At 53.9% G+C, this 17,702-nt stretch overlaps 3 protein-coding genes across 19 annotated transcripts in view; 1 reads left to right on the top strand and 2 right to left on the bottom strand.

Moving 5' to 3' along the window:
* DNAI1 (dynein axonemal intermediate chain 1) overlaps window positions 1–16,859 on the top strand; it is a 69,005-nt gene extending 52,146 nt beyond the window's left edge. The window contains exons 13-21 of one of the 10 annotated variants that reach the window (XM_027964284.3): window positions 566–813; window positions 6,378–6,467; window positions 6,595–6,682; window positions 7,213–7,292; window positions 7,559–7,694; window positions 9,209–9,357; window positions 9,440–9,562; window positions 13,254–13,439; window positions 16,536–16,859. In XM_027964284.3, coding sequence (XP_027820085.1) covers window positions 566–813; window positions 6,378–6,467; window positions 6,595–6,682; window positions 7,213–7,292; window positions 7,559–7,694; window positions 9,209–9,357; window positions 9,440–9,562; window positions 13,254–13,439; window positions 16,536–16,634 — 1,199 coding nt within the window. In that variant the 3' untranslated portion in view covers window positions 16,635–16,859. The other 9 variants (XR_006058602.2, XR_009599531.1, XM_042243087.2 and 6 more) reach the window with 9 other exon arrangements.
* Window positions 16,860–16,916: 57 nt separating this feature from the next.
* ENHO (energy homeostasis associated) lies at window positions 16,917–17,560 on the bottom strand. The gene has a single exon (XM_004004127.6). The coding sequence runs from the start codon at window positions 17,558–17,560 to the stop codon at window positions 17,330–17,332; it is 231 nt and encodes a 76-aa protein (XP_004004176.1). The 3' UTR covers window positions 16,917–17,329.
* CNTFR (ciliary neurotrophic factor receptor) overlaps window positions 16,917–17,702 on the bottom strand; it is a 63,649-nt gene continuing 62,863 nt past the window's right edge. For all 8 annotated transcript variants that reach the window (XM_060410884.1, XM_027964277.3, XM_015093062.4 and 5 more), the window contains one exon: window positions 16,917–17,690. The gene's annotated coding sequence lies outside the window, so the exon portion shown is untranslated. The remainder of the gene's footprint in view (window positions 17,691–17,702) is intronic.

The following is a 17,702-nucleotide window of genomic DNA, read 5'->3' as shown; positions in this document are numbered from 1 at the left end:
AGTCAGAGACTGAGCAACTGACAATCTCACTTTAGAACTAGGGCTCGGCTGCAACTGGGGGCTGTGGGGCCGGAGGGAATGGGAAGATGCCCACAGGTGGCTAGTGTGGGACCACACAGACAATTCCATGTTAGTCCAGACAGAACCCCTGTCCTTGGCTGGGGATGAGGGGTACACAGCCACTATCCCAGCACCTAAGCACAACAGATGGGCTGGGCATCTAGGGGTACTGCTCCATCCCAAGCCCACCCACATCCTTCACGTATCAACTCTTTGAGCTGGCAACCCCCTTTCCTGTACCCCCAGGGAGACTAAGGAGAATGACTGTCCATCCCTCAAGTACACCTGGTCACCTGGTCTGTTGCACCCATTGCTGAACCCCAAGGAGGGGGTGGGCCAAGTATCATGGTTCCATTTTGCAGACGGAGAAGATGAAGACCAGAGAGGACCCCCCAACCTCCCCATACTCTCTGTGGGAGACAGAGGGGGGCAGGGCTTGTCAGCCCTGTAGGGGAGGGGCTGGGACTTGGACCCTCCAACCACCGCTGCCTCTTCCCCGGGACAGATGACTTCATGAAGCAGAGCCGTGGCATGCTGCTCGTATACAGCATGAAGAACCCCAGCTTCCCTGAATACATCTTCAGCAGCGAGAGCGGCATCATGTGCCTGGACATGCATGTGGACCACCCCTACCTGGTGGTGGTGGGCCACTATGATGGCAACGTAGCCATTTACAACCTCAAGAAGCCCCACTCCCAGCCCTCCTTCCGCAGCTCAGCCAAGTCTGGCAAGCACACGGACCCTGTGTGGCAGGTCAGCCTCGGAACCGAGTGGGAGGCAGCGGGTGGGCATGGGAGCCACGGGAGGAAGGGACCCTGGGGAGGAGGAGGGCCACAGACCAGGAGTTGGGGACGACAGCTACCGGCTTAGAGGCCAAGGAGCTGGGCGTAAGAAGGGCAGAGATGAGTATCAGGAGGCAAGAGGGTCTGCTGTAAGGGTGGTGGTCTCCTGCCCATCCATCTGCTAAGGACCTCGGATCTCAGGAGTGCTGCTCAGTGACTCAGATTCGGTGGCTGGATGGCTCCGGGCCTGATGGGCCTCCGCTGCATATGTTAAGGGCTCCAGGGATCTACAAAAAGTGAAAGTCTTAGTCGCTCAGTTATGTCCGATTCTTTGTGACCCCCATGGACTATAGCCCGCCAGGCTGCTCTGTTCATGGGATTCTCCAGGCAATGGCCATGCCCTTCTCCAGGGGATCTTCCCGACCCAGGGATCAAACCCAATTCTCCCGCATTGCGAGCAGATTCTTTACCGTCTGAGCTACCCAGGAAGCCAGGGGGCTATGGTCTTCCTCAACTGCCCACAGGGACTCTGTTCTGCCCTCTGGGCTAGATTTGAGGGGTCTCCCAGAGAAGGGTAGGTGCTGCTGGTTCTCTGCCTTCCAGGTGGGGCTGTAAGACCTGGCAGGTGGGGCCTGTGAGTACCCAGCTTCTCCAGATAGGCATGGAATGGGACCATTGTAGTTGCTGGGGCTGGATTTCACCCTGACTTTGCATCTCCCATGTTACTGCGCTGGGAGTGGGTTTCACAGTTTCGTTCTCAGAGCCTCTTAGCTCTGGCTTCACAGCCCTTCCTCACTGTGTTCCAAAGATGTCCCTTCTTCTGAGCCTGGGCACCCTTACCTCGTGGTCTGGCCTGGGAGAATCTAAGCACACGTTTCTGTCTCAAGTTGCCCAAGGCCTCTGGGGGGCTCAGACAGTGCTGAGGTCTGTCTTCTCATTGTCCTCTGCCCCCTGCCTGTCTGGCCCTGAACTTCCTGAGTCACATGGATGCCCAGGCCCTGGCTTTTGGTCCCCAGACAGGCCTGAGCAGAAGGAGGGTTGCCCAGGCATAGGGGAAGTGGGGACCTCTTAGCTTCATCCTTTACCCGGATCTGGGGCACAGGAAGGAGGCACTTCCTCCCACGAAATACCCTCCCCTCAACCAAGGCCAGAGTCAGAATTGCAGCTTCAGGGGTTCTTTCCTCTGGAAAGCCTACCTCCCGAGTCATCATGTCCAGGCACACGGGGCTCCAGACATGGGGAGGATGTCTGCAGAGACATTAAAGTCTATGGAAAGAAAAGACTTGCTTTGATCAAACTAAGCCAGCATCAGACCTGCCCTTGCTTTGCCAGCTCAAACACACAGCCCAGGGCCAAGCGCAGAGCATCTCAGGGTGGCCTGACTCTCCTCAGGCCCAGGAGAGGGCGAGAGGCCAAGGCCAACCAGCCTTCTCCCTCTCTGCTCTGTTCTCAGAATCAAATAGCAAGTTGGAGAGAGAAGTGGGGCTCGCAGGAGACTGTTCCCCCTTGCCTGGATGGGTGCCAGGGAGACTGGATAGGGTGCCCTTCTGTTCTCCCAAAGTCCTTTCAGGACAACAGGGCTGCTGCCTTTGCAAAACCGAAGACTGAGTTCTTGGCTGGAATCAGGGCTTGTGACGTGGGAGGGGCCTGCCTGTCTCTGTCTCCTTTAACCACTTCCTGTTCTCTTCCTTTGCTTGCTCTCATTCCCTCCCTGCTTCCTCATTCGTCTCTGCGTTCATCCATTCATTCAGCAACTCCTTCCTGTTCTCTCCTCTGGAGGCTGATGATGCTCAAGGATTTGGTCTCCGGAGTTCCTGGCGGGAACACACAGCAGCCAAGGTTGAGCAGATAGGACATGTGCTAATTGCCAAGGAGGGCTGAGGATTGTCCAAAGTGCTGGGGGATGAGAAGCAGGGACTGGAAGGCCAAGGAAGTCTCCCTAAAGGAAGAAGCACCTGAGCAGAATTGTGAAGCATGAGGAAGCATGCACTGATGAAGAAGGCTGCAAAGGGCTCACATGCACCAGAAAGACACGGGCACAAGCAGAGGGGCCTGCTGGGAAATGATGCAACACAGGGAGCACAGTATGCGGGACAGGGAGGAGCAGCGGGACCTGAGAAGAGCCTAAGTGCCCAGTCCTGAGTGTGCTTCTCCAGCAAGGAGGAAGCTTGGATTCTACATGTCAGTAGTCTCAAATGAAGTGTTAGTGCAGGCATGCTAAGTTGCTTCAATCGTGTCCGACTCTTCGTAACCCCATGGACTGTAAAGCCTGCCATGCCCCTCTGTTCATGGGATTCTCCATGCAAGAATACTAGAGTGGGTTGCCATTTCCCCCTCCAGGGGATCTCCCCGACCCAGGAATCAAACCCACATCCCATACGTCTCCTGCATTGTCAGGCGAGTTCTTTACCACTAATGCCACCTGGGAAGCCTAGTATTAGTGAAGTACAGAAGCTCAATGTATTAGAAAGATGAGAGTGGGGCTGCTCTGATAAGATCAGGGTCCTGATTGCTTGAGGGTCCCCTGTCATCACTCCCCACATCCCCTGAGCAACTTTCCCAAGGATCCAAGAGCTCCTCCCAGCATAATTTGAAAATCACTGTCCAACCATCAGAGGATTTGGGGGCAAAGAAATCCCACAGTCATGCAGTGTCCTGGAGATGTCTTCCAGCCGTAGCGTGAGAGAGCTTAAGACTGAGCCACAACAGGGGCATTGGAGATGAAAATTAAAATGAGAAAATAGGGTTGAGAGCTGTTGAGGAGTAAAATCGAGAAGGAAGTGACTGGCTGGCTATGCGGGAAGGGAAAGTTGGTGATGGCACCTGAAACTCTGGTTTGGGACAACCTGTAGGATGTCACAGAATTCTGGACAGAAGTTAATACAAGAAGCCAGAAGAGGCGTCCTACAGGCAGTTGGTTGTATATTCAGGAGCTTGAAAAAGAGCTGGGGCTCGTGAAGGAGGTGTCAGAGACATCAAAGTCTTAGGTCCTTCTTTAAGGAAGAAATGTCTTGGGAGAAATCAGACAGATTGTTTTCGATCTCAAAAGCCAGGCTGGGGGCCGAAGGACTTTGTTCTGTTGGTAACAGGGAGCCATGGAAAGTTTTGGAGCCAGGGTCTCCAAAGGGGACAGGGTTCCGGTCCCACGGCACAGGCTGCCTCCCATCTGGGTAGCGTAGCCCTGTTCAGGCCTGGCTGGGAAGCCCCAACCAGCAGCACTCTGCAGAATGTGTGTGTGTGTGTGTGTGTGTGTGTGTGTGTGTGTCTGTGTGTGTGTCTGTGTCTGTGTCTGTGTGTCTCTGTGTCTGTGTGTCTGTGTGTGTGTGTGTATCCTCTGCTACACTGGGGTAGGAGGCAGGAAGGATATGAGCAGACCCTGGGGTCAAACACACCTGCCCTGATGAGAGAACGTGGAAGAGAAGGAGTCAGTGGTGCAGGCCTCTGTCTCCTCCCTACCGCCTGCTTCCTGGGCATTCGTTCATTCTCTCAATCCCACTTCCACCTGCCCTCTTTATTCCTACCTTCCCACCTCCACTCCAGGAGCATGTGTGCAACTTGCACACACACACACACATACACGCACACCTGCAAATACATGCACCACCCCTGACTGGGCATCAGGCTGCTAAGTGGGGTGTGAAATACAATTTCCATGCGCGCCAGCGGCCACTCATTAAACACTTCCCTTTGCGGCTCCCCTGTGCCTCTTACTGTCTGGCCTTTGACACCCCCATCTGCTCCCCCCTTTAAAGGGACTACCTTTACGCAGAAGAGGGAGCTGTCTCGGCATCAAGACTGCTCTGACTTGTGCCTCACAGGCTGTGCGGTGTTCTAGGCCTCTTGGCAAAAGCACAAAAGAGCAGCCTGCCCAGACAGGCCCAGGCAGGACGAGGTCCGCCCTCCTGCAGCTCTGACAGCCAGGCCTGGAGGGGGGTCCCCTGGAGAAGAAATCCCCTCCATGCTCCCACCCCACGTACACTGCTCAAGAGCCAGGTTACAACTGTGGTTACAGACAGCACCCCTGGGTTCCTGTCCGCCCTCACTGGGCCTCTCCTTGTGACAGGGGAAGGATGGTGGTCCCAGCGCAGGAGGCCTGGAGGCTGGAAAGCTCTGGGCACCCAGCCCTGCCCCAGCCCTCCCGGACACAGCTCTGCTGGGCCTCCACATCTGGCAACAGAAACTTGAGCCTCAAGCGTGTCATCTTCATAAGACAACAGCTCTGTCTCCAAAACACTTTCCCATATGTTTGCTTCCAGCCCGGAGAAGATGGGTGGGGAAGAATTATTAACCCCAATTTGCAGTTGGAGAAATGTAGCTCATATCTGAGATGCTGGGAGCAAGATTTTAGAAGCAGGAGCTAGTGGTGAAGTGAAGGTGGGAACAGAAGAAAGGCTACCTGGAGAAAAACCAAGCCTGGATGGGGAGGGAAGCAAGCAGGAAAAAAAGAACCTTGGCACCTTGATTCCTACGATGGTGGCTATTACTTACTTATTGAACACTTAATATCTGCAGTGTTCTGACCTAAGAGCTTCACATTCATTATTTCATTTATTCCTTACAACAAACTCGTGCTATTATGGTTTCTGTTTTAGAAATGAGGAAGCTGGTTGATGGGCTATCGACATAAGGAGGTCGAACGCAGAGCCACTGCTTTCTAACAACTTGTTACAAAAATAGCTTCCTATTCTGTATTGGGGTTTGGGAGCTCCCCATACCCTTCCCCACCCCATTCCCTTGCTCCCCTCCACCTCAGATAGTAAAGATTCTGCCTGCAATGCAGGAGACCTGGGTTTGATCCCTGCATCGGGAAGATCCCCTGGAGAAGGGAATGGCAACTCACCCCAGTATTCTTGCACGGAGAAGCCGCATGGACAGAGGAGCCTGGTGGGCTACAGATCATGGGGTTGAAAAGAGCCAGACACAACTGATCAACCCACACCACATATGCCCCACCCCCCATTCCCAACCAGAAGAAGGGCTTGTTCTACATCCAAACGGATTCCCAGGAGTTTTTCTCAAGGAGCAAAAAGGGGTCTGCAGATGGAGGTGTCTGAAAGTTAAGGTTACAATGGACACCCTCTTTCCCTTTGTAAATAGTATTTTTATACTTCATCCTAACCATCTCAGGTTTTATACATGGAATCCCACAAATCGGGGTTTTCTGTTCCTCCCCCTATGTGGGTGAGGGTGGGGAAAAGGTACGTATTTAAAGAAAATAAAATTCAACAACAAGTTTCTCTAAACAAACAAACAAAAAACAGGGCTCCTAGCTGCCAACACAGAGAGGAACCAGGTACCTCCACTGCTGAGCCCGGAGACCGGGGCAGTGCCCCACTGGCACATTGCCTCAGGATGCTCAGGGTGGGGGGGTGGTGAGTGAGGAGGGAGGGCAGGCCCATCATGGGACCCTAGGAAATGGGCTCCCGGAACTGGCTTCTGGGCCTCAGAAGGGTCCTTGAGTGAGCCCTGCTCAGCTCGCAGCCCTAACCCGACACCCTCGCAGGGCCCCAGAGCTCACAGTGTGGAATGTTGCAGGTCAGGTGGCAGAAGGATGACATGGACCATAACCTCAACTTCTTCTCTGTGTCATCCGATGGCAGGATCGTGTCTTGGACGCTCGTGAAGGTGCGTGTTTCCCAGGAAGGGTCATGCAGGGGTGACGATGGGGAGTGGTGGGAGCCAAATGGCAGGGGACTCCAACCCTGCCGGTCCAGCCCCACCGGTGCGCCTCCCCATCCCTGTGTGACCACAGAGCGAGCTGGTTCACACTGACGTCATCAAGCTGAAGGTGGAGGGCAGCACCACGGAAGGTCTTGAGGGCCTGCAGATACACACAGTGGGTAAGAGCCCCTGCACCTCATCTCCGGCCTGGCCACATCCCCCTGGGCCCAGGAGGTCTGGTCCTCCCTCTTTCTGCACACCCCACTTCCCCTCCTGCCGGGTAGGAGGAGGTAAGGAGAAAGCCTGGTCCTGAGCAGTCTGCAGACCCTCCCTGTTTATGCAGATCAGGCCCCTGTTTACCCAGATCCCATCCCTGTTTACTCAATTCCTCCCCTGTTTATGCAGACCATATCCCTGTTTGCAGACCCTTTCCCTGTTTACCCTGACCCCGACCCTGTTTAACTCAATCCCCACCTTGTTTATCCAGGCCCCATTCCTGTCTGCAGAAGCCCTGGCCCGTTTGCAGAGTTCCAACTGCCGGGCTCTAGCGGCAGCCCAGAGACCCAGTTTCCGTTTGCCTGGCTGGCTCCGGCCCTCATAGTACCCAGACTCAGGCTGTCCCAGGGGAGGGCCTACTGGGTAGAGGTGGATGCTGGGGGCTTCCTTCCCTTCCAGAACTGGCCTAAAGCAGTTCCCTCTTCTCCCAAAGGCTGCGGCACTGCCTTTGATTTCCACAGAGAGATTGACTACCTGTTTCTGGTGGGCACAGAGGAGGGAAAAATCTACAAGGTGAGGTAGCGCTGGGCCGATGCCAGCTTCTTACAGGGCCACTAGACCTGGGAGGTTGTCATTCTCAACAGACCATATTCGGATGGATCTCGGGGCTCATCAGTACTAGAAGGCTTTCTGGGGAAAGAGAATGCACTGCTTTCTTTAAAAAAAAAAAAAAGTATTTATTTTTAATTGAAGGATAATTACTTTACAGTATTGTGTTGGTTTCTGCCAAACATCAACATGAATCAGCCATAGGTATACATATATATGTCCCCTCCCAGAATGCATTTGTTGACCTGCTTGGGTGTCAAGAAGAGGGACTGACTGCAGGAAAGGAGATGAAGAATCTAGAGGGTGACTTTAGCCCAGCTCAGCATTTTCCCCTCACGTCCTGCTCCCTGCCTGGGGGTGAAGGAGGTAGAGCTGGGCACGGGGGTTGCGGGGGGAAGAGGTGGGGCTTGGAACATCCTGAAAAGACTTCCTAGAGGAGATCTGAACTTGAGCTGAGCTTTGAAGCTGGGTAATAAGGAAACCTATCTCTGAACAATGGGTTCATCCCAGCTGGTGGTGGGATGGAACTTGGTGGCCCGCTTCTGCCAGGTCTCAGAGTTAGTAGGTGAACATCCTTCTGAACCTTCATCCATCCAGAAATAGCTCCACTGCAAGCTTTTCTTAGGCTCAGAAACTCAGAATGTTAATTACAGGCAGCCTCCCGGGAGCCCCTGAGGCCCAGGCAGAGCTGATCTGAATGCAAAAGATGTCCCCACCCCCCTTCTCCACCCCTGCTTGTGGCTGCGGGAGACAGGAAGAGACCAGTCAGTCACTCAGTCTCCTGGAGGGAGGAAGTGAAGGGCACAGTGGCCAGGGCAGGAAACCAAATGAGAAATCAGGAGACTGGGACTTGTTCCTGGCTCTGCACTTGCTTTTCTGGGAGCAAATGAAAGTGAAAGTGTTAGTCACTCAGTCATGTCTGACTCTTTGCGACCGACTCCATGGATTGTAGCCCACCAGGCTCCTCTATCCATGGGATTCTCCAGACAAGAATACTGGAGTGGGTTGCCATACCTTTCTCCATCTTCTCAATGCAGGGACTGAACCCAGGTCTCCCACATTGCAGGCAGATTCTTTACCATGTGAGACACCAGGGAAGCCCCTACCTGAGAAAGGTGGGATGTTTACCACCGCTGCAAAGATTCTGTCTGTGGACTGCTGGTGGATCCAGGGCTCTGTCTGCCTGTCCACAGGCCTTGGCGTGGACACAAACTAGACCATACCGCCACCAGAACCCCTAGACCTGTTCTCCCTGGGCTCAGGATTGTACTGTGCTTAGTCGTTCAGTCGTGTCTGACTCTTTGTGACCCCTTGGACTGTAGCCCTGCCAGGCTTCTCTGTCCACGGGATTCTCCAGGCAAGAATACTAGAGTAGGTTGCCATGCTTTTCTCCAGGGGATCTTCCCAACACAGGGATTGAACCCAGGTCTCCCACATTGTAGGCTGATTCTTTACCATGTGAGACACCAGGGAAGCCCCGAAATACTGGAGTGGTTGGCCTATCCCTTCTGTAGTGGATCTTCCTGACCCAGGAATTGAACCAGGGTTCCTGCATTGCAGGCAGGTTCTTTATCAGCTGAGCTACCAGGGAAGCCTCAGGGAGCAAAGGCCGTTTCTGCCTGGCCTGGAATCCTCTGGGCAGGCTTCCTTCACCCTCCAGGAAGGCTCCCCTGCCCACCCAAACCTCAGTCCCTTAAGCCCCTCCTTTCTCTCTGGTTGCTTTGAGGGTGAGATGAACAGCCAAGAGCTTGGCCCCAGCTCAGCTGGGACAGTGAGGCAGGGCGGGGACAGAAGAGGAATCTCAGGGTCTGACCCTCCAGAGCCCCCTGGGGAAGTGGTGGCTGACCGCGCTCACTCATGCTTCCCCACCCCCACCCCAGTGCTCCAAATCCTACTCCAGCCAGTTCCTCGACACCTACGACGCCCACAACATGGCCGTGGATGCTGTGTCCTGGAACCCCTACCATACCAAGGTCTTCATGTCCTGCAGCTCCGACTGGACAGTGAAGATATGGGACCACACCATCAAGTGAGGGGCCTGCCCTCCCTCAGGCTGCACCCTGGGCGGGGACCGGTAGGGTTCTGGCACCATGAGCCCTCTGTTCTCTCAGCTTTCCGCCCTTCCCCACTGCAGGACCCCGATGTTCATCTATGACCTCAATTCAGCTGTGGGAGACGTGGCCTGGGCACCGTACTCGTCCACTGTGTTCGCAGCAGTCACCACCAACGGGAAGGTAAGTGCCCCTTTCCTGACCCTGCTGACCCCCTACTGAAGACAAGATGAGCCATCTCAGCTGTCCCTCCTGGAGGGCCCACCCCAGGCCCAGGGCAGCTGGGGGAAGGCGGAACATAGGACTTTGTGTGTCCTCAAGGGCCAGGCCAGTTGGGGCCCTGTCAAAAGAGGGGTCATTCAGGGACTTCCCTGGTGGTCCAGTGGTTAAGAATCCAAAGTGGGGGGATACAGGTTTGATCCCTGGTCCTGGAAGATTCCACATGCATGGGGCAACCAAGTCCATGGGCCACAACTGTTGAACCCGCATGCTGCAACTACTGAAGCCCACGTGCCTAGAGCCTGAGAGCCTCAACAAGAGAAGCCACTGCAATGAGAGGCCCAGCTAGAGGACACCCACGTGCTGGTAGAGGCCCCACACAGCCAAAAGTAAATAAATAAGAGAGGGATCTGTCATCCCATGAGGCCTGGAGGAGAGAGTGGAGCTGTTCACCTTGAAGGAGAGAGCAAGATAGGAAATAAGATCCCATGAGGAGGAGCTGTCTTCTCTGAGGGCCATGGGGAGGGAGCTACAGGGTGGGGTGCCAGCTTGATGTAAAGAGAAACTTATACACCAGAGTCAATCTGTGGTCGAAATAGCATCTGAAAGGTAGTGAGGTCCCCATCCCTGGGAGTGTGCAAGCTGAGTCTGAGCGGGCAGGTGGGAGGGGTCTGTGCAACAATAAGAATTGGTGAAAGCTCAAAAACAGCTTGTGGGGAAATTTTTTGGGGGGGAAAGTTTTTATGCAACATAATTTACTTATGGACTTTGATGTAAGCTGAGAGGCACCTGCCAGGAAAGAATAGAGTGTATTAAGGCATCACCCTTAAGTCAGTCATTTATTTGCTGAACAAATGTCTAACCAAGGGCCAACTGTGGCTCCCAACTCCAGGCCAGGGCCTGGTGATTCAGGTGATTCACAGAGCTTATGTTCCAGTGAAGGGAAAGAAATAGAATACAACAATCAAACCCCCAATAGAGTTAAGTGCTGGGCAGAGATCAGAAGAGGATAACATGTGTACACCAGTGTTCACAGCCGCATTATTCATAACAGCCAAAAAAGTGGAAACAACCCAAATGTAATTGATGAATGAGTAAACAATAAGTACTCTATCCATAAGAAGTATTACTCAGCACTAACAAGAAATGTACTACTGATACATGCTATATCATGGATGAACTCTGAAAGCATGCTTAGTTTAAGAAGCCAGTCTCAGAGACTTCTCTGGCTGTCCGGTGTTTAAGACTTCGCCTTCCAATGCAGGAGGTATAGGTTTGATCCCTGGTTGGGGAGATGAGATCCCACATGCCTCTTGGCCAAAAAACCAAAACAGAAAACAGAAGGAATATTGTAACATCTTCAATAAAAACTTTAAACATAGTCCACATCAAAAAAATCTTTTAAAAAATTAAGAAGCCAGTCACAAAAGACCAAACATTTTCTGATTCCATTTATACAGGTCTAGAATAGACAAGGAGAAGGCAGTGGCACCCCACTCCAGTACTCTTACCTGGAAAATCCCATGGATGGAGGAACCTGGTGGGCTGCAGTCCATGGAATCGCTAAGAGTCAGACACGACTGAGCGACTTCACTGTCACTTTTCACTTTCATGCTTTGGAGATGGAAATGGCAATCCATTCCAGTGTTCTTGCCTGGAGAATCCCAGGGACGGGGGAGCCTGGTGGGCTGCCGTCTATGGGGTCGCACAGAGTCATACACGACTGAAGCGACTTAGTAGCAGCAGCAGCAGAATAGGCAAATTTACAGAAATAAAGTAGATTTGTGGTTACCTAGGGAAAGAGGGGAGAAGGCAGTGGCACCCCACTCCAGTACTCATGCCTGGAGAATCCCATGGGCAGAGGAGCCTGGTAGGCTGCAGTCCATGGGGTCACTAAGAGTCAGACATCACTGAGCGACTTCACTGTCACTTTTCACTTTGATGCTTTGGAGATGGAAATGGCAATCCATTCCAGTGTTCTTGCCTGGAGAATCCCAGGGACGGGGGAGCCTGGTGGGCTGCCGTCTATGGGGTCGCACAGAGTCAGACATGACTGAAGCGACTTAGCAGCAGCAGCAGCAGGGAAAGAGGGGTTGGGAGAAAGTGGGTATGACTGGTAATAGGCATAAGGGTTCTTTTGGGGTGATGAAAATGTTCTATACTTGGTTGTGGTGATAGTTATATAACTGTGAATATACTAAAGAACAGGAATTGTATACTTTAAATGGGTAAATTTTATAGTATATTAATTATACCTCCACAAAGCTATTATGGGGCTTCCCTGATAGCTCAGATGGTAAAGAATCCACCTGCAATGCAGGAGACCTGGTTTCCATCCCTGGGTCGGAAAGATCCCCTGGAGAGGGGAATGGCTACCCATTTGTGCCAGGAAAATCCCATAGACAGAGAGTCTGGCAGGCTACAGTCCATTGGGTTGCAAAGAGTCAGACATGACTGAGTGACTAACACTTTCCTTTTCAAAGCTGTTATATCTTTAAAAATAGAGTGATGCACAAGGAAAGGACTGGGTGGTCTCTTAGATAAAGTGGTCAGGGAAATCTTTAAAGAGGTGACATTCAAGTAGAGAGCTGGGTCACACAAAAGGGTCAGGTGAAGATGAGTGAGGCCTTCCAGACAAAGGAACTGCTAGTGCAAATGCCCTGAGGGGAGAACAAGCTGGAAAGGTTTAAGGAACAGGAAGTTAGTTGCCGGGATCTAGTAGGCAAAGGGCTGAGAGCCTGAGATGAGAGCAAATGGTGCAGAATCGAGAGAAAGAATCAGAATTTTTATGTAGCATGCCCCGGGGAGACTATTGGAGGATTCCAGATTTTTAAAAGGTAAGCTACACAGAGGATGGATAAGAGAAGGGTGGGGGGAGATGAAGCAGGAAGACCAGTTAGGATGCTGCATAGTCTAGGCAAAACTTGCTAATAGTTTGGACTTACAATGCAGTAAAAATAAGATCCAATATTTGTTCAGCACCTATATGGCAAGCACTGTCCAAGCACCTGACATATATTCATTTGGTAGAAACCCTGGCTCTGCCACTTACTGGCAAGTTAGGCTTAAGAGCCTCCATCTCCTCATTTATAAAATGTGGAAAATAACAGAACCTGCCTGATAGAGTGACTGTGACTGCTGTAATTAGATGAGGCAACCAGGTAACATGCTTGCCCAGAGTCTAGTACATCATACTGTAGAAGTTTCTCAGTTGTGTCCGACACTTTGCAACCCCATGGACTGTAGACTACCAGGCTCCTCTCTCCATGGAATTCTGCAGGCAAGAATACTGGTGTGGGTTGCCAGTCCCTTCTCCAGGGGATCTTTCCAACCTAGGGATTGAACCCAGGTCTCCTGCACTGCAGGCAGATTCTTTACCATCTGAGCCACCAGGAAAGCTGTAAGTGCTCCATAAATGGCAACTGCTATTACTGTTAATTCTGTAGAGACTTAAATTTTCTCCTAAACATTTTATTGTCATTCCCTCAACCACAGGAAAAACAGAGACACAAATCACCTCTCCTACTGCCTCCAGCTCCAGTGTGCTAGGCTTCTGTCTATTTCCCAAGAAAGTCCAGGGGCAGTTCCTCTGGTTGTGGGGAGCGGGGACAGGGACCCCATTTCCCTGATTGTGCTGACACCTACCTCTTCACAGACCCACGTGTTTGACTTGTCCATCAACAAGTATGAGGCCATCTGCAACCAGCCCGTGGTGGCCAAAAAGAAGAACAAGCTCACCCACGTGCAGTTCAACCCCATCCACCCCATCATCATTGTGGGCGATGACCGAGGGCATGTCACCTGCCTCAAGCTCTCACCCAACTTGCGCAAGATGCCGAAGGTGCAGTCTTGGGGAATTTGGGCTGCCAAGGAAGTCTCCAGGATGGCGGGATGGTGGGGAGGGGGGTGGTTGGTGAGAGAAAGGGGAGGAGCCAGGGGATAGCCCCAGGTTTCTGGCTTTGGAGGCCCAGGGTAAGGGTGATGTCATTGTCTAAGTGAGAAGCATAGAAGTAGGTTTGTAGGGGGACAGATGGGTTCTGACACGCTGAATCTGAGCCCCAGGTGGAAACAACAGGTAAGCAGGTGACTAGAGTCCAAAGTCTGGGGGCAGTACATGGGCATCATTGACTTGCTTGGTGTTATCCAGGCAGGGGCTCAAGGCTTAGTTTCCAGTCATTTGCTGGGCTTGCACAGAGCTTCAACTCCAATGGTCCCTGAGCTGGGAGCTGTGGGTCCACACAGGAAGCAGGAAATGAGCCATGAGGAGGGTAACTAGGTCAGTAGCTAGGCAGTCCTCCTTTTGAGCTCTGGTTCCTTTCTGGGATCTAGAATGATCCAGAGATCCTGACCAGAGCCCAAGGGCTCTGAATACAGGCCACAGAGCCCAGAGCCATGACCTCAAAGTCTAGATCTCAGAGTCCCGATTCAGACTTAAGAACCTAGACTTTAGAATCCAGAGCCCAAGGGTCCAAATTAAAAATCCCAAACCCTAGATCCCAGTCCTGTCCATTTGGGTGCTAGGAGAGAATTTGCTCCCTGCTAGGTTCTGGACCAAGGTCAGAGCTGAGCTGGGGCTGAGCCACGTTGCCCTGATGACTGTACCCCCTGGGTTGCCATTTGATGCCTTTACTTGCAGTCTGAGGAAACAGCAGGGCCCTCTTTCAACTGCTGACACCTGCCCCCATGTGCCACCACCAAGGCAGGCACCACTGCACTAACCCTCTCATGCCAGCCTGGCCTATTCCCCACCATGGCCAGGGAGGCAAGGGCTAGGATTTTGGCTGGGCCTGTAATTGTAGCCAGCTGGGGGAGGGGGTGGACTTGGCTATAAATACTCAGAAGGCTGCTGAGTGCCTGCAGCTGTGGCCCAGAGGCTGTGGGGTGGGGTGGGGTGGGGGGTTGGGGGTGGGCGTGGTCTGAAACTCTGCTAAGCCCTGCTAGTTGGCCTCCAGGAGCTGGAGGAAGGCAGTACAATTTGTGGAACAGATAAAATCTGTTCTTGATTTAGTGAGGAGCATGACCCAGGCTTAGGCTGGTAGAGTTGGATAGCCCCGTGGGAGGGATGGTGGTGACCCCTCGGGGCTGGGGGACAGCCATCACACGTTGAAGGGAGTAGATGTGGCGGGAGGCCTGCCTTGCCCACTCTGACCCAGGGAGGCGAGGATCTCCCAGTCTCAACTCCTCAGAGCAAGGGTCAGCATCAGTATCTCTGAGGACCTGAGGACATGGGTACCTGGGAGTCAGAGAACCTGAGCAGGTGACAGCTGGGGGCTAGTTCTTGCATGGACTGGCAGTTCCTCTGAAACTGTCACCTGACTCTATCAGCAGCCAAGTGACTCGGGCCAGAGGAAGTCCTGTGGGCATTCCTCCTGCCCCCCTCTGCAGGCTGCAGTCTCCCTGATCTCCCCAAGAGGGCTGGGCCACAGAGGCCTGACTGCCCAGCCCAAGGAGGGTCCAGTGACTGGTGTCAGAGCCCACCAAAGGTCAAGGCCTACTTTCCCCAGCTACTGTCTAGATGGCAACTATAGCTCGGAAAGGCAAGGAACTTGCCCAGAGTCACATAGGGAGTTAACAACTAAAAGCCAGGCTTCCTGACTCCCAGGAGATGAGGTGAGGGTGAGAAGAGAACATGAGGTTAATCTGGGAGACCGAGAGGGAAGGGAGAAAGAGACATCTTTGTCCTCTGCCTCACGAGTGTCGGGGTGAGCGGGGCAGGGGCAAAGGCGCTGAGCCTCAAGGGGAGGGGGAGACAGATTTGGGAACAGGTGCAGGAGTCATGCCAGGAGGAAATCTGAGCTCCACCGGGTGTTGGCAGCCAAGATGGGCCAGAAAAGGGCCTGCGGGCCCCACCTCTCCCCCCACCTCACAGCCATGGCCAGATCCGGGCTGGGTCCCCAGCAGGCAAGGCTGGGGCAGGTGCCAGTGAGCCCTGGGCACAGGTGGCTGAGAGGGCAGGGGGCTCGGGTACAGAGGGAAGGCAAGAAATGGCAGCTCCCCCAGCCCAGTCCAGCCCACATCACATTGCCTGGTCAGAAGGGAGGATGGCACTGGTGCTGGTCTGCTAAGGAGCTCGCAGGCCTGTCACACACACCCAGTGACCCAACACTAAGTAAGTGTGTGTGTGTGTGTCAGTCATGTCTCTTTTGTGACCCATGGACTAGCATGGGATTTCCCAGGCAGTGAGTTGCCATTTCCTACTCCAGTGGATCTTCCCGACCCAGGGGTCGAACCCATGTCCCTTGCATCTCCTACATCTTCAGGCATTCTTTACCACTGCACCACATGCGAAACCCCGTGGCCAGCGGTAGGGGGTGGGGTCATTAATTCAAGACCCGCTGTTCTTGGAGACAGTCCCAGCTGAGGACATCTGGAACCACATGGGACATGCCATCTGCCTTCCTGACACCCTCCCTCACCTGGGGATAACTGACACAGCAGGCCTGGCCCCAAGTGGTACCCCACTCCCTGCCTGAGCTGGAAGTACTGGGTCAGAGTACTAGGTGAGGGCACCTGTGGCTCTGTCCACTTTCCCTCCACAAACACACACCTCTTAGCTCCTTGTTAGGACTCAGCCAGAGACTTTCCTGTAGGAAGGGTGGTCCTGACTGGTAGAGGTCTGGGACTACAGCTCTTCCTGGCTTGCCCCACCCCAGCCCCCCACCCCCACCACCCCCACCATCAGGATACTGTGTCCATCTGAGGTTCAGAAACAAGAGCTAGATGTTTCTTCCAGGCCTTAGCTGGGCCCTGGTCATCGAACCTGAGATGGGGAAGGATCCTGCAGAGGTGGGGGGAGGCAGGGGTCCAGAAGCTAACTGGGCAGGAGAGGACATGGCAGTGCTGGGGTAAGCTGGGCTGAGGAGGTGATGCTGGGAGGCAGCAAGAGATGGCCCCTCCCTCACCAGTCCTCCCTGGTGTGTACTTCTCTTCTCCCCAGGAAAAGAAGGGCCAGGAAGTACAGAAGGGGCCAGCTGTGGAGATCGCAAAATTGGACAAACTGCTGAACCTGGTGAGGGAAGTGAAAACCAAGACCTGAGGGCCTGGCCTCCGAACCTGGCCCATGTCTTGAACCTAGTACTTGTAGCCCCTGACCCTGATACCCCAGTCCAGCCTTAGTACCCAGTATGTGTCTGACACTACCCCTGATCAGGTCCCAGTGCCCTGCTCTGGCCCTGGTCCCATCACCTCACCCCAGGACTTGGTCCTCAACCCCTGTTACCCTCTCCTACTTTGCACAAATAAACCTGTGTCTGGAAGTCTACCCGCATCTTTAATTTTGCTACAGCAGGGCACCCAGGAAGAGGAGAGAATCTCAGGGTAGAGTCTTAGATCCATTTATTATCCAGCAAACAGTAGGAGGACCAGAGGAGGGGCCCAGCCTGGACACCCTCCCATTATTGCCATGGATTCTAGTTTGCTTCCCCAACCTTGAGGGCCGAGAGGCGCTTGGCCTAGGGGGAGGGTGGACCCCACCCCCGACCGCTGGGATGGAGCAGAGTCCAGATGGCCCTGGCCCTAGCACCAACTCATGAACCCCTGCCCCAGGCCTGTCTACCTAGGGGCAGGGCCCCTCTTGGAGCCAGGCCGACCAGACACTGGGCAGCTAAGTCCAGTTCCACACAGGCTGGACTCTGAGTTCTGGACCCCAGGCCAGCTGGACCCTGGGATCCCGATTCCAGATGCCAGGTGGGGTGGACTTAAGTCCCAGACTCCGGGGTAGGCCAGGGGCCTTCAGGGCTGCAGCAGGTAGCTGCCTTCATGGCTGGGCTTCTGGGGCGGGGGCGCCTTCTCAGGACAGGGGCCAGGGCTGGAGTTGGGACTGGATTCGGAGAGGGAGTCGATGTTGGCAGAGCGCGAGTGGCAGGCCCAGCAGAGAATGACCCAGAGCAGCAGCAGCAAGAAGCCGACGAGGCCGTTGCAGATGATCGCGATGAGGGCCCCCTGGGAGAGGGCTGCCCCCATGACCGGCGCACCCTCAGACGAGCACAGGCTGAGAAGCTGCCTCAACGGCAGGACCCATGCCGAAGCGGGGCGCTGGGACAGCCGGCCTTCCACGCACTCAGCGATCCCTGGGCAGTGGAGATGTCTGAGCCTGTGGGGGGGT

The sequence above is a fragment of the Ovis aries genome, chromosome 2 (assembly GCF_016772045.2).
Source record: "Ovis aries strain OAR_USU_Benz2616 breed Rambouillet chromosome 2, ARS-UI_Ramb_v3.0, whole genome shotgun sequence".
NCBI classification, from domain to species: Eukaryota; Metazoa; Chordata; class Mammalia; order Artiodactyla; family Bovidae; genus Ovis; species Ovis aries.
This window is presented reverse-complemented; position numbering and strand designations above follow the sequence as displayed.

What these genes read in the sequence shown, in the direction of transcription:
- ENHO (XM_004004127.6), bottom strand. Translation starts at nt 17,560, where the DNA reads ATGGGGGCAGCCCTCTCCCAGGGGGCCCTCATCGCGATCATCTGCAAC.